A 12,097-nucleotide genomic window follows, 5' to 3' on the forward strand; every position below is an offset into this window, starting at 1 on the left:
CAAGTGAGACTCTACATTTAAAAAAAAAGTGGAGAATATGGATTTGTTTTTTTTTTTAATGTGGCATATCAATTTCCCAACATTCAACCAACTTTCCATTTCTATAATAAATACTCCTTGATTGCAGTCTGTCACATCTTTTCTGTGTTGTATTTGTGGAGGGTTATACATTCAAGTGTGTGGGTATGTCAGTCTGTCGTGTTGCTGTGATATCTTCAGTAGGAAAGTGCTTTTGGTCTTATAGAGTGCAATGCAGAGAGATGCAGCATCAAGAATGAGAGACAGGTTACTCACAGGCAGCCTCAGATAACCATGCTAGGAACTGATATCTCCCTCCTTTTGGCCCAGCCAGCCAGACAAAGCCTCACCAATCTTGCTGAACTCTGTTTGCAAAGAGCCATCTCTGTGAGTCCTATTATTTTTCTGTCCTAGTGTTTATTTCTTTCTTCTGTGTTATTTATGCTGAGCTCCTGCTTTTCAGCTTGGGCGCTTGCAAATGCATAGGTTATTTATGGAGTGACTTTGTTTCCTGGTACAGACGCTTGACGCTATAAAGCCTCCCCCCACTCACCGCCTAGGCCACATCTCAGACATTTTGATGTGTGTCTTCAGCTCACAAGCATTTCCTGGTCTCCCACACACAGTCTCCTTTGGGCTGCCCTTCTTATGCTGAAGCTCTACAGTATGTGTAAGGACCTCATGCAGCAGCCTGTCTTCCTCAAAAGCTGCTCCCAAGCACAGGACCCGCATTTCCATTTCTTCTCTCTTATCCCACTGGCAAGCCCTGGACCTTCCCTCTGGGAAATGTCCCCCCCCCCCCACCCCTTTTAGTCATGGAATGCCCACTGCCTGTGAGCGCCCTGGGCCAGCTAACCATAAGCACTCTCTTTGTCAACCCAATGGTTTCGACAAATCAGAGAGCAAGTAATTGAAAGGTCCAACTGAAAGAGGAGGTGCTCATGCGTTCTCTGATAGAGGAGTGTGGGGGAATAAAAGGTTGCTATTATCTAGAAGGCAGCAGGGAGGCTCAGGAACAGCACCTGGGCAACGGACCAAGACTTTGGGGAGTGGTTGCCCTTGTCCGTGTTCTGTAGCTGGGACGTGACATCATGACCATGGCAACTCTTACAAAGAAAGACATTTAATTGGAGCTGGCTTACAGTTCCAGAGGTTTTAGTCCATTGTCATCATGGTTTGGAGCGTGGCAGTGTGCAGGCAGACACTGGAGCAGCAGGAGAGAGCTACATCCTGATCTGTAGGCAGAGAGAAAGAAGGGGGTGGGGGTGGAGAGAGAAAAGAGGAAGAGGGGTTGGGGAAGAGAGAGAGGGAGAGAGAAACTGGAGAGAGAGGGTGAGGGAGAGGCATAGCCTTTTTGAAACCCCAAAGCCCACCCCCAGTGACACACTTCCACCAACAAGGCCACACCTCTCCTAATCCTAGTGCTTTGGAATAGTGCCACCCCCTGGTGATGACTAAGCATTCAAATCTAGGAGCCTATGGGAACCGCCTTTATTAAAACCACCACAGTGGCCAAGGGTGTGTGTGTGTGTGTGTGTGTGTGTGTGAGAGAGAGAGAGAGAGAGAGAGAGAGAGAGAGAGAGAGAGAGAGAGAGAGAGAGAGAGAGAGAGAGAGAGAGAGAGAGAGAGAGAGAGAGAGACTGCATGAGTGGAGATCAGAGGAGGTCATTTGTACCATTTGGGTCCTAGGGATGGAACTGAGGTGGCAGTGGCCAGGCTTGCCAACCAGTCCCCTCTTCCTGCCATGTGCTTCACAGCTGCTTGGGTTCCAGGATCGGCCCTGGAAGCTGCTGTGATCTTGGGCAAGTCACTCTACCATCGCGCTCAGTTCTAAGCCTAAACTACTGGATTGGAAACCTCTGCCTCATAAAGTTACCTAAGGATTGAGCAGGCTCCCTCGGGAAGAGCGTCAACAGCACTGGCCCACAGCTGGCACTGGGAGAGTGACAGTTACTAAGAGGTGGTCGTCAGTGCAGAGGGCTGTGGCCATGTGTAACCACTCACATTATCTACTATTTATACCAATAAAGAGTTGGGAGGCATAAATTGAGGTAAAAGCCTGGTAGCTCAGCAAGTTATCTTTATTTTCCGAACTATATACAAAGTATCTATTTACAAGCCTGGTTCTGCAACTAAGCAGCTAGCTCTTTAGAAATCTGTGTCATTTTACCTAGAGAGTCTGCCTTTCTCTTAAGCTCCTCCAAACCCCAGAGGGCTCTTTGGCTCTCTTTCCTAGAATCCTGTTTTACCCGTGTCCTGCCAGCTGCCTCTCTGTTGTTTCTGCAAGCCCAGAGAAAGGACCTCTGTCTCTTACCTGGAGCTCTTTCCAAAAAGGCTCTTCCAAGCCAAAAAAGAGAAAGAGAGCTCTATCAAAGGTCCAATTGCTTATAAAAGAAGTCACTAGCTCTCCACCCCCCACCCCCACCCCCATCCCCCCAGCAGGCTGAACCAGGTCCTGGTGGGGGACCTGCGAGCCAAGTCAGCAGGAGCCAAGCCATTTCACCTTTAGGACTTGGCCTCACGTCATAGGGTAAAGACCACAAGACTTCTCCCAAGAAACTTGCCCCAACATACACAGGAACTCTCCACTCTTTAGCGTTCTCAGAGGCACACCGAGCACCATCTCCTCAGGACTCACCTAACTGCACCTGACAAATGCACTATCTGTTTAGGCTCTTCTCCTTTGCTAACAACTACACTTTCTATGTACACTAATCAAATAAGTATCTTGTAACAGTCATGATCAGACAGAGTCAGTACAGGGACACTGGTTTTTCTGCAGTGTCCAGAGCCTGCAGTGTGGATGCTTCGCCCAGTATCCCAGTTTCTGCAGTGTCCAGAGCCTGCAGTGTGGATGCTTTGCCCAGTATCCCAGTTTCTGCGGTGTCCAGAGCCTGCAGTGTGGATGCTTTGCCCAGTATCCCAGTTTCTGCGGTGTCCAGAGCCTGCAGTGTGGATGCTTCGCCCAGTATCCCAGTTTCTGGAGCATTCTTGTTTTCCTCCCTTTTCCAGCTAATATGCTTGCCCTTTCTCCCTTCGGGCTCTCCCACTTCTTAAGCTATTCAATCTTGCCTTCTTCCCCATTTTGCCACGACATCCTACAATCCATTTCCTGGCCCCAGACCCCGCCAGCCTGTGGAATCCTCCTATGGGGTGAGAACTTGGTGAAGTGGGCAGTGTGCTCCAGGAGCTGCCAGGGACTTTGCCAAGGTTGGCTAAGTGAGCCTGGCTGCGGGCTGTGACAGGTAGCTCGCACATGCTTCATGGACAGGGATGGAGGGATGGTCAGCAAGAACAAGGACTTGCCTGCAGCCAGCCTTTCCCATCATCCCTCACTCTGTTCTCAGCTCCCCCTCTGACAAGTTGAGGCCACCACTCTGATGTTGTTTCCTGTCCTTCCTCCTGGTCCTGCTCAGGAAACACTGGCGTTTCTGGATTCGTCTCCAGGCTCTGTCTCTTCTTGCATTGGTTCTCCCCTCTCATGGGCTTCAGCCGCTTCAGCTGGCCAGCTCTGGGAAGGGCTCTGCCACCCTTACCAAAAGCTCCTTGCCTGGCATTTCCCCACCAGCACTGCTGTCCAGCAGCCTGGACTTCCCTGACACAGGCAGGTGAATCCACTGATGTGGCGCCTCAGGAAGACATGGGAACACTTGTAGGACCTGTGCTCTGTGAGGAAGGGTGTGGCTGCAGAGTCCTAGCCTTGGGCATCTGGGGCTAAGGAACTGGGCCTCCACTCTACAAGGTGGGGAAGGGCCAGCTAGGGAAAGGTCTTATATATTTTATAAAATTATATTTTAGGGTCTGGAGAGATAGCTCAGTGGTTAAGAGCACTGGCTGCTCTTGCAAGGGATCTGGGTTCGGTTCCCAGAACCCACATGGTAACTTATCACCATCTGTAAACTCCAGTTCCAGTAGCCCTGATGCCCCCTTCTGGCCTCCTCAGGCACTGCATGTACAAGCTGTACACACATACATACACATGTGGACAAAATACACATACACATAAAAATAAATCTCTAGATATTGTATTTTTAAAATTTGGGGAAAATATTTTCATAAACTTTTACCAGACTCTGTAACCGTGACTCCATGACTATTTTTCAAATGAGGGCTTTGAAAGCAGTATAGGGTGTGTTGAAAAGGAATGTTTCTCCTTGACCAGTTCATTAACTGAGCTACAAAGTCCAATTCAGTGGTAGCAAATAACATTTCCCCCTGTGATGAATAAGCTGGTGACTTCACACTTGTGATCTGTCCTGTTTCCGCAGATGGGAATTTCTTAGCAATAGGCTCCCACGACAACTGCATCTACATATACGGAGTCGGTGACAATGGGAGGAGATACACACGAGTTGGCAAGTGCTCAGTACGTCTCTCTGTTCCCTGGAGACACTTATGTGGTCATTTCGTTACAGTGGTGTGGCATCTGCCAAGTTCAGAAAAGGCAAGAGAAACTTAACCAGTGTTTTCTTCTCCCAGGGCCATTCCAGCTTCATCACCCACCTGGACTGGTCCACGAACTCACAATTCCTGGTGTCAAATTCTGGGGACTACGAGATCCTGTACTGTGAGTAACGGGCAATAGGTTTGTCTGGGTTTAGGTCACACAGGACACTCACTGAGACTCCTGTGGGCTTGTGTGGGATGAGACCCTCTCCATCCATCCATATGTCCTCTGTGGTGTGGAGGGGTTGGCCTTGCAGCCTCTCAGAGCCTTCCTGTGCTGAAACACCAGGTTTGAGCTGACTGGGAGGGACCTTAAGAGCGGTGGCCCACCCTGGGGAAGAAGCAGATGAGGCCCGTGCAGGGGTCCTGTAAACGGGACAGTCCCACAGTCACAGTTAAAAGTGGCCCTGGTAAAGGCGTCCTTCCAACAGCTGAAGACTATGAAGGCCCTCCCACCTGAGTGGCTAGAAGCCCCCAGACCCTCTTCATTTCCTTCCAGCCTATCTTTGGCTGGTCTCTGTGCAGGACCTGGGAGGTGGGAGGATGCTAACAGGAGCATTTACAGAGCACCTATTATATGCCACACTCTGAGCAAAATGTGCATGTTCTGGTCTCCACCCACAGGACTTTATTTAGGATTCACACTGCTGTTTGCTTACTCTTTCTCCTGGTCCACGGTATTTTCTGGTACCTTCAGGCTTATCCCTTTTTATAAATAAAGAAATTTCACAAATAAAGTTTTCGATGCCAGTGAGGGGTCAAAAGCCAGTGTGTAGAGAGGAAGTTACACTCCCCTGGGCTGTTGGCCCCTTGTTAAGGAGCCTGGAGAAGGCTGGGAAGATAGGCAGCAGGTCCCAGGAGGAAGCTTCCTCCTTTTGGGGTCCTGCCTAACACAGATGCACAAGCAGGCAGACACTGTGGGGATGGGCCAGTGCCTAGAACTTATCCAGGTACAGGCACATAGGCCATTAGTGAGATTTGCTTGGGGAACAGACAAATCACCTTGCTTGGCACTTGCTGAGACTGGTTTCCATGTACTTCTTATGCCTGCCTCACAGTTGAGGCTGAGGGATCTGCGTGCATGCGTTGATTTGTCTGTGTGCCTGATTGTCTGCATGTCTATGTGTGTGTGGTATGTATGTATGTATGTATGTATGTATGTATGTATGTATGTATGTATGTGCCTGCCTGCCTGCCTTTCTGTGTGTGTCTAAGTGTGTGTAACTGCTGGAAGAGGGCTGAACAGGCTAGAGGCAGGGCAGGGTTCAGGCCTGTAATGAGGACACTGAGCAACAGGGAGCTAGGGTCCAGAGACTGGTCACAGACAGGAGAAGCCAGGCTGATGGTAGAGCATAGCGGAGAGTCTATGGGGCATGGCTCTGAGGAGCCACCCTGGCCCTAGGGACAACTGGGGCCGTGGATGAGAAGTCACAAAGCTTTTTGCTTCTTTCAGGGGTTCCATCTGCCTGTAAGCAAGTTGTGAGTGTGGAAACCACAAGGGACATCGAGTGGGCCACCTACACCTGCACCTTGGGATTCCATGTCTTTGGTAGGGGTCCTCAGATGTCACTGGCTTTGAACATGGACTGTGTTCTAATGTCTGAAATAATACCACTTCCAGTCTTTCTTTAAGTATTTGTTTGTTTTTAACTGCTTATCAGTATGAATGTTTTGTCTGCAGGCATGTCTGTGCACCATGTGTGTGCAGTGCCTGTGGAAACCAGAAGAGGACATCAGATCTCCTTGGTACTAGAGTTACACACAGTTGTTAGTGGCCACATAGGTGCTGGGACTCGAACCCTGGGTCTTAATGGCTTAGCCATTGTTCCAATCCAATCTGTCCATTTGCTCTGTCCCTGCCTGGGGCCATGGTACACACTCTTCCTCAGCTCCCAGGCTCAGGCCAGGTGAGAAGAATGAGGAGGCGATTAACCCTTTCCACACAGGATGGCCCTCCCCCAGTGCGTATGTGGATGACATGCCTACATCAACCACACAGCACTTGGCTGGTGTAGCACTCATTAGGACTGTCATATTCTTTGACTCTTCGCCTAAAACGTTCATGGCCTTCAAAGCTCATCTGAGGAATACATTCAGATAGCCTAAAATAAGTTGCTACCATCTGAGCAACTGGAAGTCAGTGGGCTGATGGGAATTCACAAGTCGCCTCAGTGTGGTCCCTCTCTATTTCCTGGTGTTGAGTGTCAGCCTTCAAGGTTCACACCAGCGCTACCCACTGAGGGGCTGGTGTGCACCCAGCCCTCTAATATGCAATGTTCTCAACCAAAAGCCTCTCCCAGGTCACAGTGCCCCTACCTACCAGGTACGCAAACAACCTCAAGGAACTCTAATGGAAAGGCAGCCTGTACTCTGCCGCCACACCCAGAAGGGCCCCTTGGGAGACAGGCAGCTCAGATAGCTGCTAGCAAAGCTGTTAGGGGCGATGCAGGCCTTCTCAAGGCTGACCCTGGGCAGACTGGAACCAGGAGCTGAGCGAGGCAAGAGCCGGAAATGAGCATTCTCGCCGCCCTTGTTTCTAAAGCCCAGACTGAAGGTGGTTTTTTTGTATGGTCCCTTGGTGGCCGGGTTCTGTGTGTTGTGGCTCTGGGGTTTCCAGTGCTATCTGTGCTCTGTTGCAGGCGTGTGGCCAGAGGGCTCAGACGGGACGGACATTAATGCTGTCTGCCGGGCCCACGAGAAAAAGCTCCTCTCCACAGGCGATGACTTTGGCAAAGTGCACCTCTTCTCATACCCCTGCTCGCAGTTCAGGGTAAGGCCTCAGCCATTCACCACTTTTCTTACAGGGCAGGGACCTGTTTGAAAACCAGCTGGAAATGAACTGTGGGTGAGGGCTGCCAGCACGTGATCCTGCTAATCTGTTGCCTGAGCACCTCTGGGGTTCCCCACTACCCTCAGGGCAACCTCAATCCAGATGTGGCCTACAAAACTTTTTATATCTGGTATGCCTACTTCCGCAGCTATGTGGGCATCATTCTGCCACACACGCATCATGTGCGCATGCGCAGGCAGGCACGCACGCAAGCACGCAAGCTTACACTCTACCTCCCTGTGCCGCTCCAGCCCTGCTGAGCTGACCTACCCCAGCCTAGATTGCTTTCCTGAGTCTTCTTGGATATGAACATCTTTCCGTCAGAAGTCCCTATCTCTCACCCCAACAACTAACTGTACCACCGTAGGGTTGGCTCGTAGCTGGTGCAGCCCTCTGACATTTCCCAAACTTGATTTCAGGCCTATGGTGTGCTCGCTTCTATCCTAGGGGCTTATTTCCATAACCCTCCTGAGTTGCCCACATTGGGTGCATAGACAAGAGGAGAGCCCTAAGGAATAGAGTCGTGGACTGACCTCTAGATCTAGAATTCAAGCCTTTCCTGAGGCCACAGGCAGCGCTCTATAAGCTTTCTTCCTTGCCATGTGTTTTCAGGCTCCAAGCCACGTCTACAGTGGGCACAGCAGCCACGTCACCAACGTCGACTTCCTCTGCGAAGACAGCCATCTCATCTCCACGGGTGGGAAAGACACAAGTGTCATGCAGTGGCGGGTCATTTAGTCCCCATGGGAGCCCTAGGGAGCAGATTGTGCCCGAGGAGACGGACTCGCCTTCCGCTTGGTCACTGTGATTTCTGTTTTGTCTACAAACCCTTAACAAAGCTCAGGAAAACTGTCCCTCTACCTTAGTTGGGGAGCCAGCGCGTGTCACACCAGATAAGCGGTTTCACGTCCGCTTGTGTCATACAGTGCAGGATAGAATGCATGTTGGGTAAAGAAAGTTCCCAAGGTTTACATGGCAGTGGCATCAACAGAAGGGACCGGTGTGTCCTTATAGTCACTTTTTTTTTTTATGAACTCTTCAAAAATGGTCACAGAATGCCTTTTAAAATATTGTATATAGTCTTCACTGCTTCACTTGCTAAGTCAGATATTTATGATAATGAAGTATTGGGCCGGGGTTAGTGCTGACTAATTGGTCCTAAAAGGATAAGTCACATAACTGATTTGCTCAGCTGAATCAGGAATGCAAATATCAGACTTTCCTTGGTCATGTAACAAAAAAGCTCATTAACCCCTCCCTTTGGGAGGCTGGCAAGAAAGGGGCTGGGTTCTCCCTGGATAAGCACCCCTGGGCTTCAGAGGGGTGTACAGGCGCTTCCACGCTCCCGTTAGACTGTCCTGCCTGGGGACACAGCCAGTTCCTTCAGCTCCTCCACAGATCGCACCGCCGTCTCTGTCCATGTGCCCTGGTTAATGGGGAGACATTTAGCCACCGCCCTCTGTTTTAATGGCATGATACGGTACTGTCCTCATAGAGAGTGTAGCAGCTTATGATAAAATGCCCACGGCTCCTCCTCGCTGTGCTCGGGACACTGGACATTTGTACCCAACAGCCCAGTAGATTAAGTTGGAGAAAGACTCTCTTCAGTGTGGCATCAGCCCGTGGAGTGCAGCGCCTCTGAGCTCTGGGTGCTAAGGCAGCTTCCTTTCCTGATGCGTGCATGGACAGTGCGCAGCACACGGACTAAAAGTGCTCCGATGACTAGAACGTAGGTGGTCTAAATGTGTCAAGAAGGCCTTACCCATTGTGTGACAGACTGAATTGTTTACATTGGGGACTGTGTCTCGGATTTTTAAATAGAAGAATCACAAACAGACATAAAGACAAATGATGGGATTTTTTTTTTTTTTTTTTTAACTCAAGCAAGTAAGTGAATTGAGTTATTTGAACTCTATGGCACTGGTTGTTTAGGGTGGCTGATGGAGGACGAGACTGAAGACATTTCCCTTGTCGTCTCTAGCCTGCCACAAGAGGGCAGAGCACCAGGAAATAGCACGACTCAAGATGAAGCCGTTTGTATGTATCGTAATCAAATATACTCTATAATGAAATAAAGTCTGAAAAGTGGATTTCTTACTGATCTATGTTCCTGAAAGTACTTAAATTAAAATATTTCAAATTAGATAGGATTCACACTATGTTCTGTTCAGTGGAGTTCTGTTCTGCGTATGTGGAAACCTTCATCAGATGAGGCGGTCCTAAAGGATCCAGCTTAGTGACCTTGCCCAGCTGTTAGTTTCTTTGGCTGTGTAAATACTGGCAAAACAGTCACTTTCAAGTGATAGTCGAAGGAATAATTAGATACCAGGGAAGGGAAAGAGCCCCATGACAAGTTGCATAGCTCCTTTGACATTACCTGGCAGAAACCACCTCAGGGAGGTACGGCTTGGCTTAGGTTATGATGTCACTTGGACCCGGGCATTTGGGGAGAATGTCATAGTGAAAGGAGGAGACAGGAAACAGCAAACAGGAAGAGACCAGGGACACCAGGCATCTAAGGCCTACCCTCAGTGACCAGAGACACCAGCCGTCTAAGGGCCTACCCTCAGTGACCACTGGCTCTAATGAAGCTCTACCTGGCAGAGTTTACAGAAATTCCTTCAATAGCCATGCCAACAGGGCAACCAAGCATTCAAAGCCTGTGGAGGACATTTTACATATAAACACAAACGACTTATAAATCAAGAGGTAATGCATATGTGCATATGTTTATATTTAGATGTACTTACATAATATTCTGTATTTTATTAGCTATAGAGACAATGATACTAGCATACACACACACGTGTGTGTGTGTGTGTGTATACATACATATATATATATATATATATATACACATACATACATACATACATATATATATATATATATACGGCCAACCATCATAACATTAAATACATATAGTAATAATTTATAAATAGTACTAAGTAGCACTATTGCTATGGTACCATATTTACATGGTTTTGTTAGCTGATAGAAAGTATTTGTTGATTGTTCATATAGGTACACAGTGATGGCTTGCCACGGCTCATGCCATCCTGCAGCCAGGGAGCTACCCTGTCTCTGCTTGTATTTAGGAAGCTGGAGAGAGAAAGAGAGAGAGATGTAATAAAGAGTCTCTGCAATGCAGGCATAAGAACGAATTTGTTTTCTAGGCTTAAAAACAAACAAAGAAACAAGTAGGTGTCTTAGCATCCATATGTTGAAAACTGTAGTGGTATTTAGCATCTCTTTAAACTTGGGTTAAATTTAGTACTTCCCTGCTTACCTTACCTGGACAGCTCCACTGTCAGGTGCATTCTGCCACCCAGTGGCAAGATAGCAGAACACAGCCCATCTTTCCTGCCTCAGGGCTGTGTGGAGAAGAGCAATCTCTTAATGTACTGAGTGGTCTCCCCGCTGTGTGGGGCCATGGGCATAACCTGACTGCTCAGGAGGGCCTACAAGGATCCCTGGACATCTCTGCAGCCCTTGGAACTGGGGAAAGACTTCCTGTTTAACGATCCCCCTCCTTTGCGCCCCCCCCCCATCTGAGGCTGTGGTGGTGGGTGGTCCCCTATCCGAGGCTGTGGTGGTCGGTGCTGCTTGGCAGGGACTGAAGTAATACACTCTGTCACTTCTGTTGAGAGGCCATGTTTGAGCCTCACTCCTGACACCAGCCTTTTCTGGGTACCTGACTGAGAGCTACCCTCTTTTGCCTTTGGGATTTTCAGTCCCGGTCCACAAAGCCAAGGAGTACACGAGACGCTCTCCATATGGCTTGGGATGGATCAGCAATGACCCTCACACTTCCCTTCTGGAAGGAAGATGGTGTGATCAACAGATCAATTCCTCCCACCTCCAAGAGATCTTTCTCCCAAATCCTTGTAAAAAAAATTTTTTTAATTGTATTTATTTATTTAGTGGGGGTGTGTTCAGCTGTGCTTACCATGACCTACCAATGTGGAGGTGGAAGGAGAGCTGGTAGGAGTCAGTTCTCTTCTTATTCTCTGTCCGGGGGATCAACCTTGGCTCATCAGGCTTGGCAGCAAGCACCTTTGTCCACCAAGCCTTCTCTCTAGCCTGTCTATTTAAGATTTCCAACTCTTGGCTTTGGATATCTGTAATATGCATGAGTCTGCACGGCTTCCTGGGAGCCCTTTGTAACCTGAAGGTTGGTCTATGGGGCCTTTAAAATGCCTTATCTACTTACTGGACCTTGGCTCCAAGGCTCAACACCTGGTGACATCACCAGTGCTGCTGTGACTAGCCTTAGGTGGTTTCCTTGTGTATCTGGGCAGTGTATGTCTATCCTCTCTACCCTCCTCACCAAGGAATGGGACCAGTTGTGTCATGGTGTGGACACTAGATATTGCCGAATTGTCTCCCAGAATGGTCCCGCAGCAGAGCGAGATGCCCTCTGTTCCACTTGCCAACCACATCTGGGCCTGTCCTTACACTTTCACCAGCCCAGCGCCCTCAGAGCTGTGAAGGGGCTGCCTTCTGTGAGGATGAAGTGGTAGCAGAAGGCTGGGGATCAGAAACACTCACCCAGGGCTTCTTGATGGCTGGTGGCAGAGCTAAGGGAAGAAGCCTCAACTCTCCCAAGCCGTGTCCTGCAGTCCCATGTGAGCCTTCTCAGAGCACCTGCTGGAGATGATGCTAAGAGAAGGGTAGAGGTACCACGTGCTTTGCACAGTCTCCAGTGAGCAGAATGACTGCCAGGGGCCTAGGCCTGCACACCTGTGTGACTAGAAAACTGGCCATTTCCCCAGCTAGAGTCTGGACATTTTCCCCTCCCGA

At 49.2% G+C, this 12,097-nt stretch overlaps 1 protein-coding gene across 2 annotated transcripts in view; it reads left to right on the forward strand.

The window, feature by feature from the left end:
- Eml1 (EMAP like 1) overlaps nucleotides 1-9,150 on the forward strand; it is a 131,307-nt gene extending 122,157 nt beyond the window's left edge. For both annotated transcript variants that reach the window (XM_051151260.1, XM_051151249.1), the window contains 5 exons: nucleotides 4,287-4,384; nucleotides 4,498-4,585; nucleotides 5,918-6,013; nucleotides 7,104-7,234; nucleotides 7,907-9,150. In XM_051151260.1, coding sequence (XP_051007217.1) covers nucleotides 4,287-4,384; nucleotides 4,498-4,585; nucleotides 5,918-6,013; nucleotides 7,104-7,234; nucleotides 7,907-8,032 — 539 coding nt within the window. In that variant the 3' untranslated portion in view covers nucleotides 8,033-9,150. The remainder of the gene's footprint in view (nucleotides 1-4,286; nucleotides 4,385-4,497; nucleotides 4,586-5,917; nucleotides 6,014-7,103; nucleotides 7,235-7,906) is intronic.
- Nucleotides 9,151-12,097: the final 2,947 nt, after the last annotated feature.

Source organism: Acomys russatus, chromosome 1 (genome assembly GCF_903995435.1).
Source record: "Acomys russatus chromosome 1, mAcoRus1.1, whole genome shotgun sequence".
Lineage (NCBI taxonomy): Eukaryota > Metazoa > Chordata > Mammalia > Rodentia > Muridae > Acomys > Acomys russatus.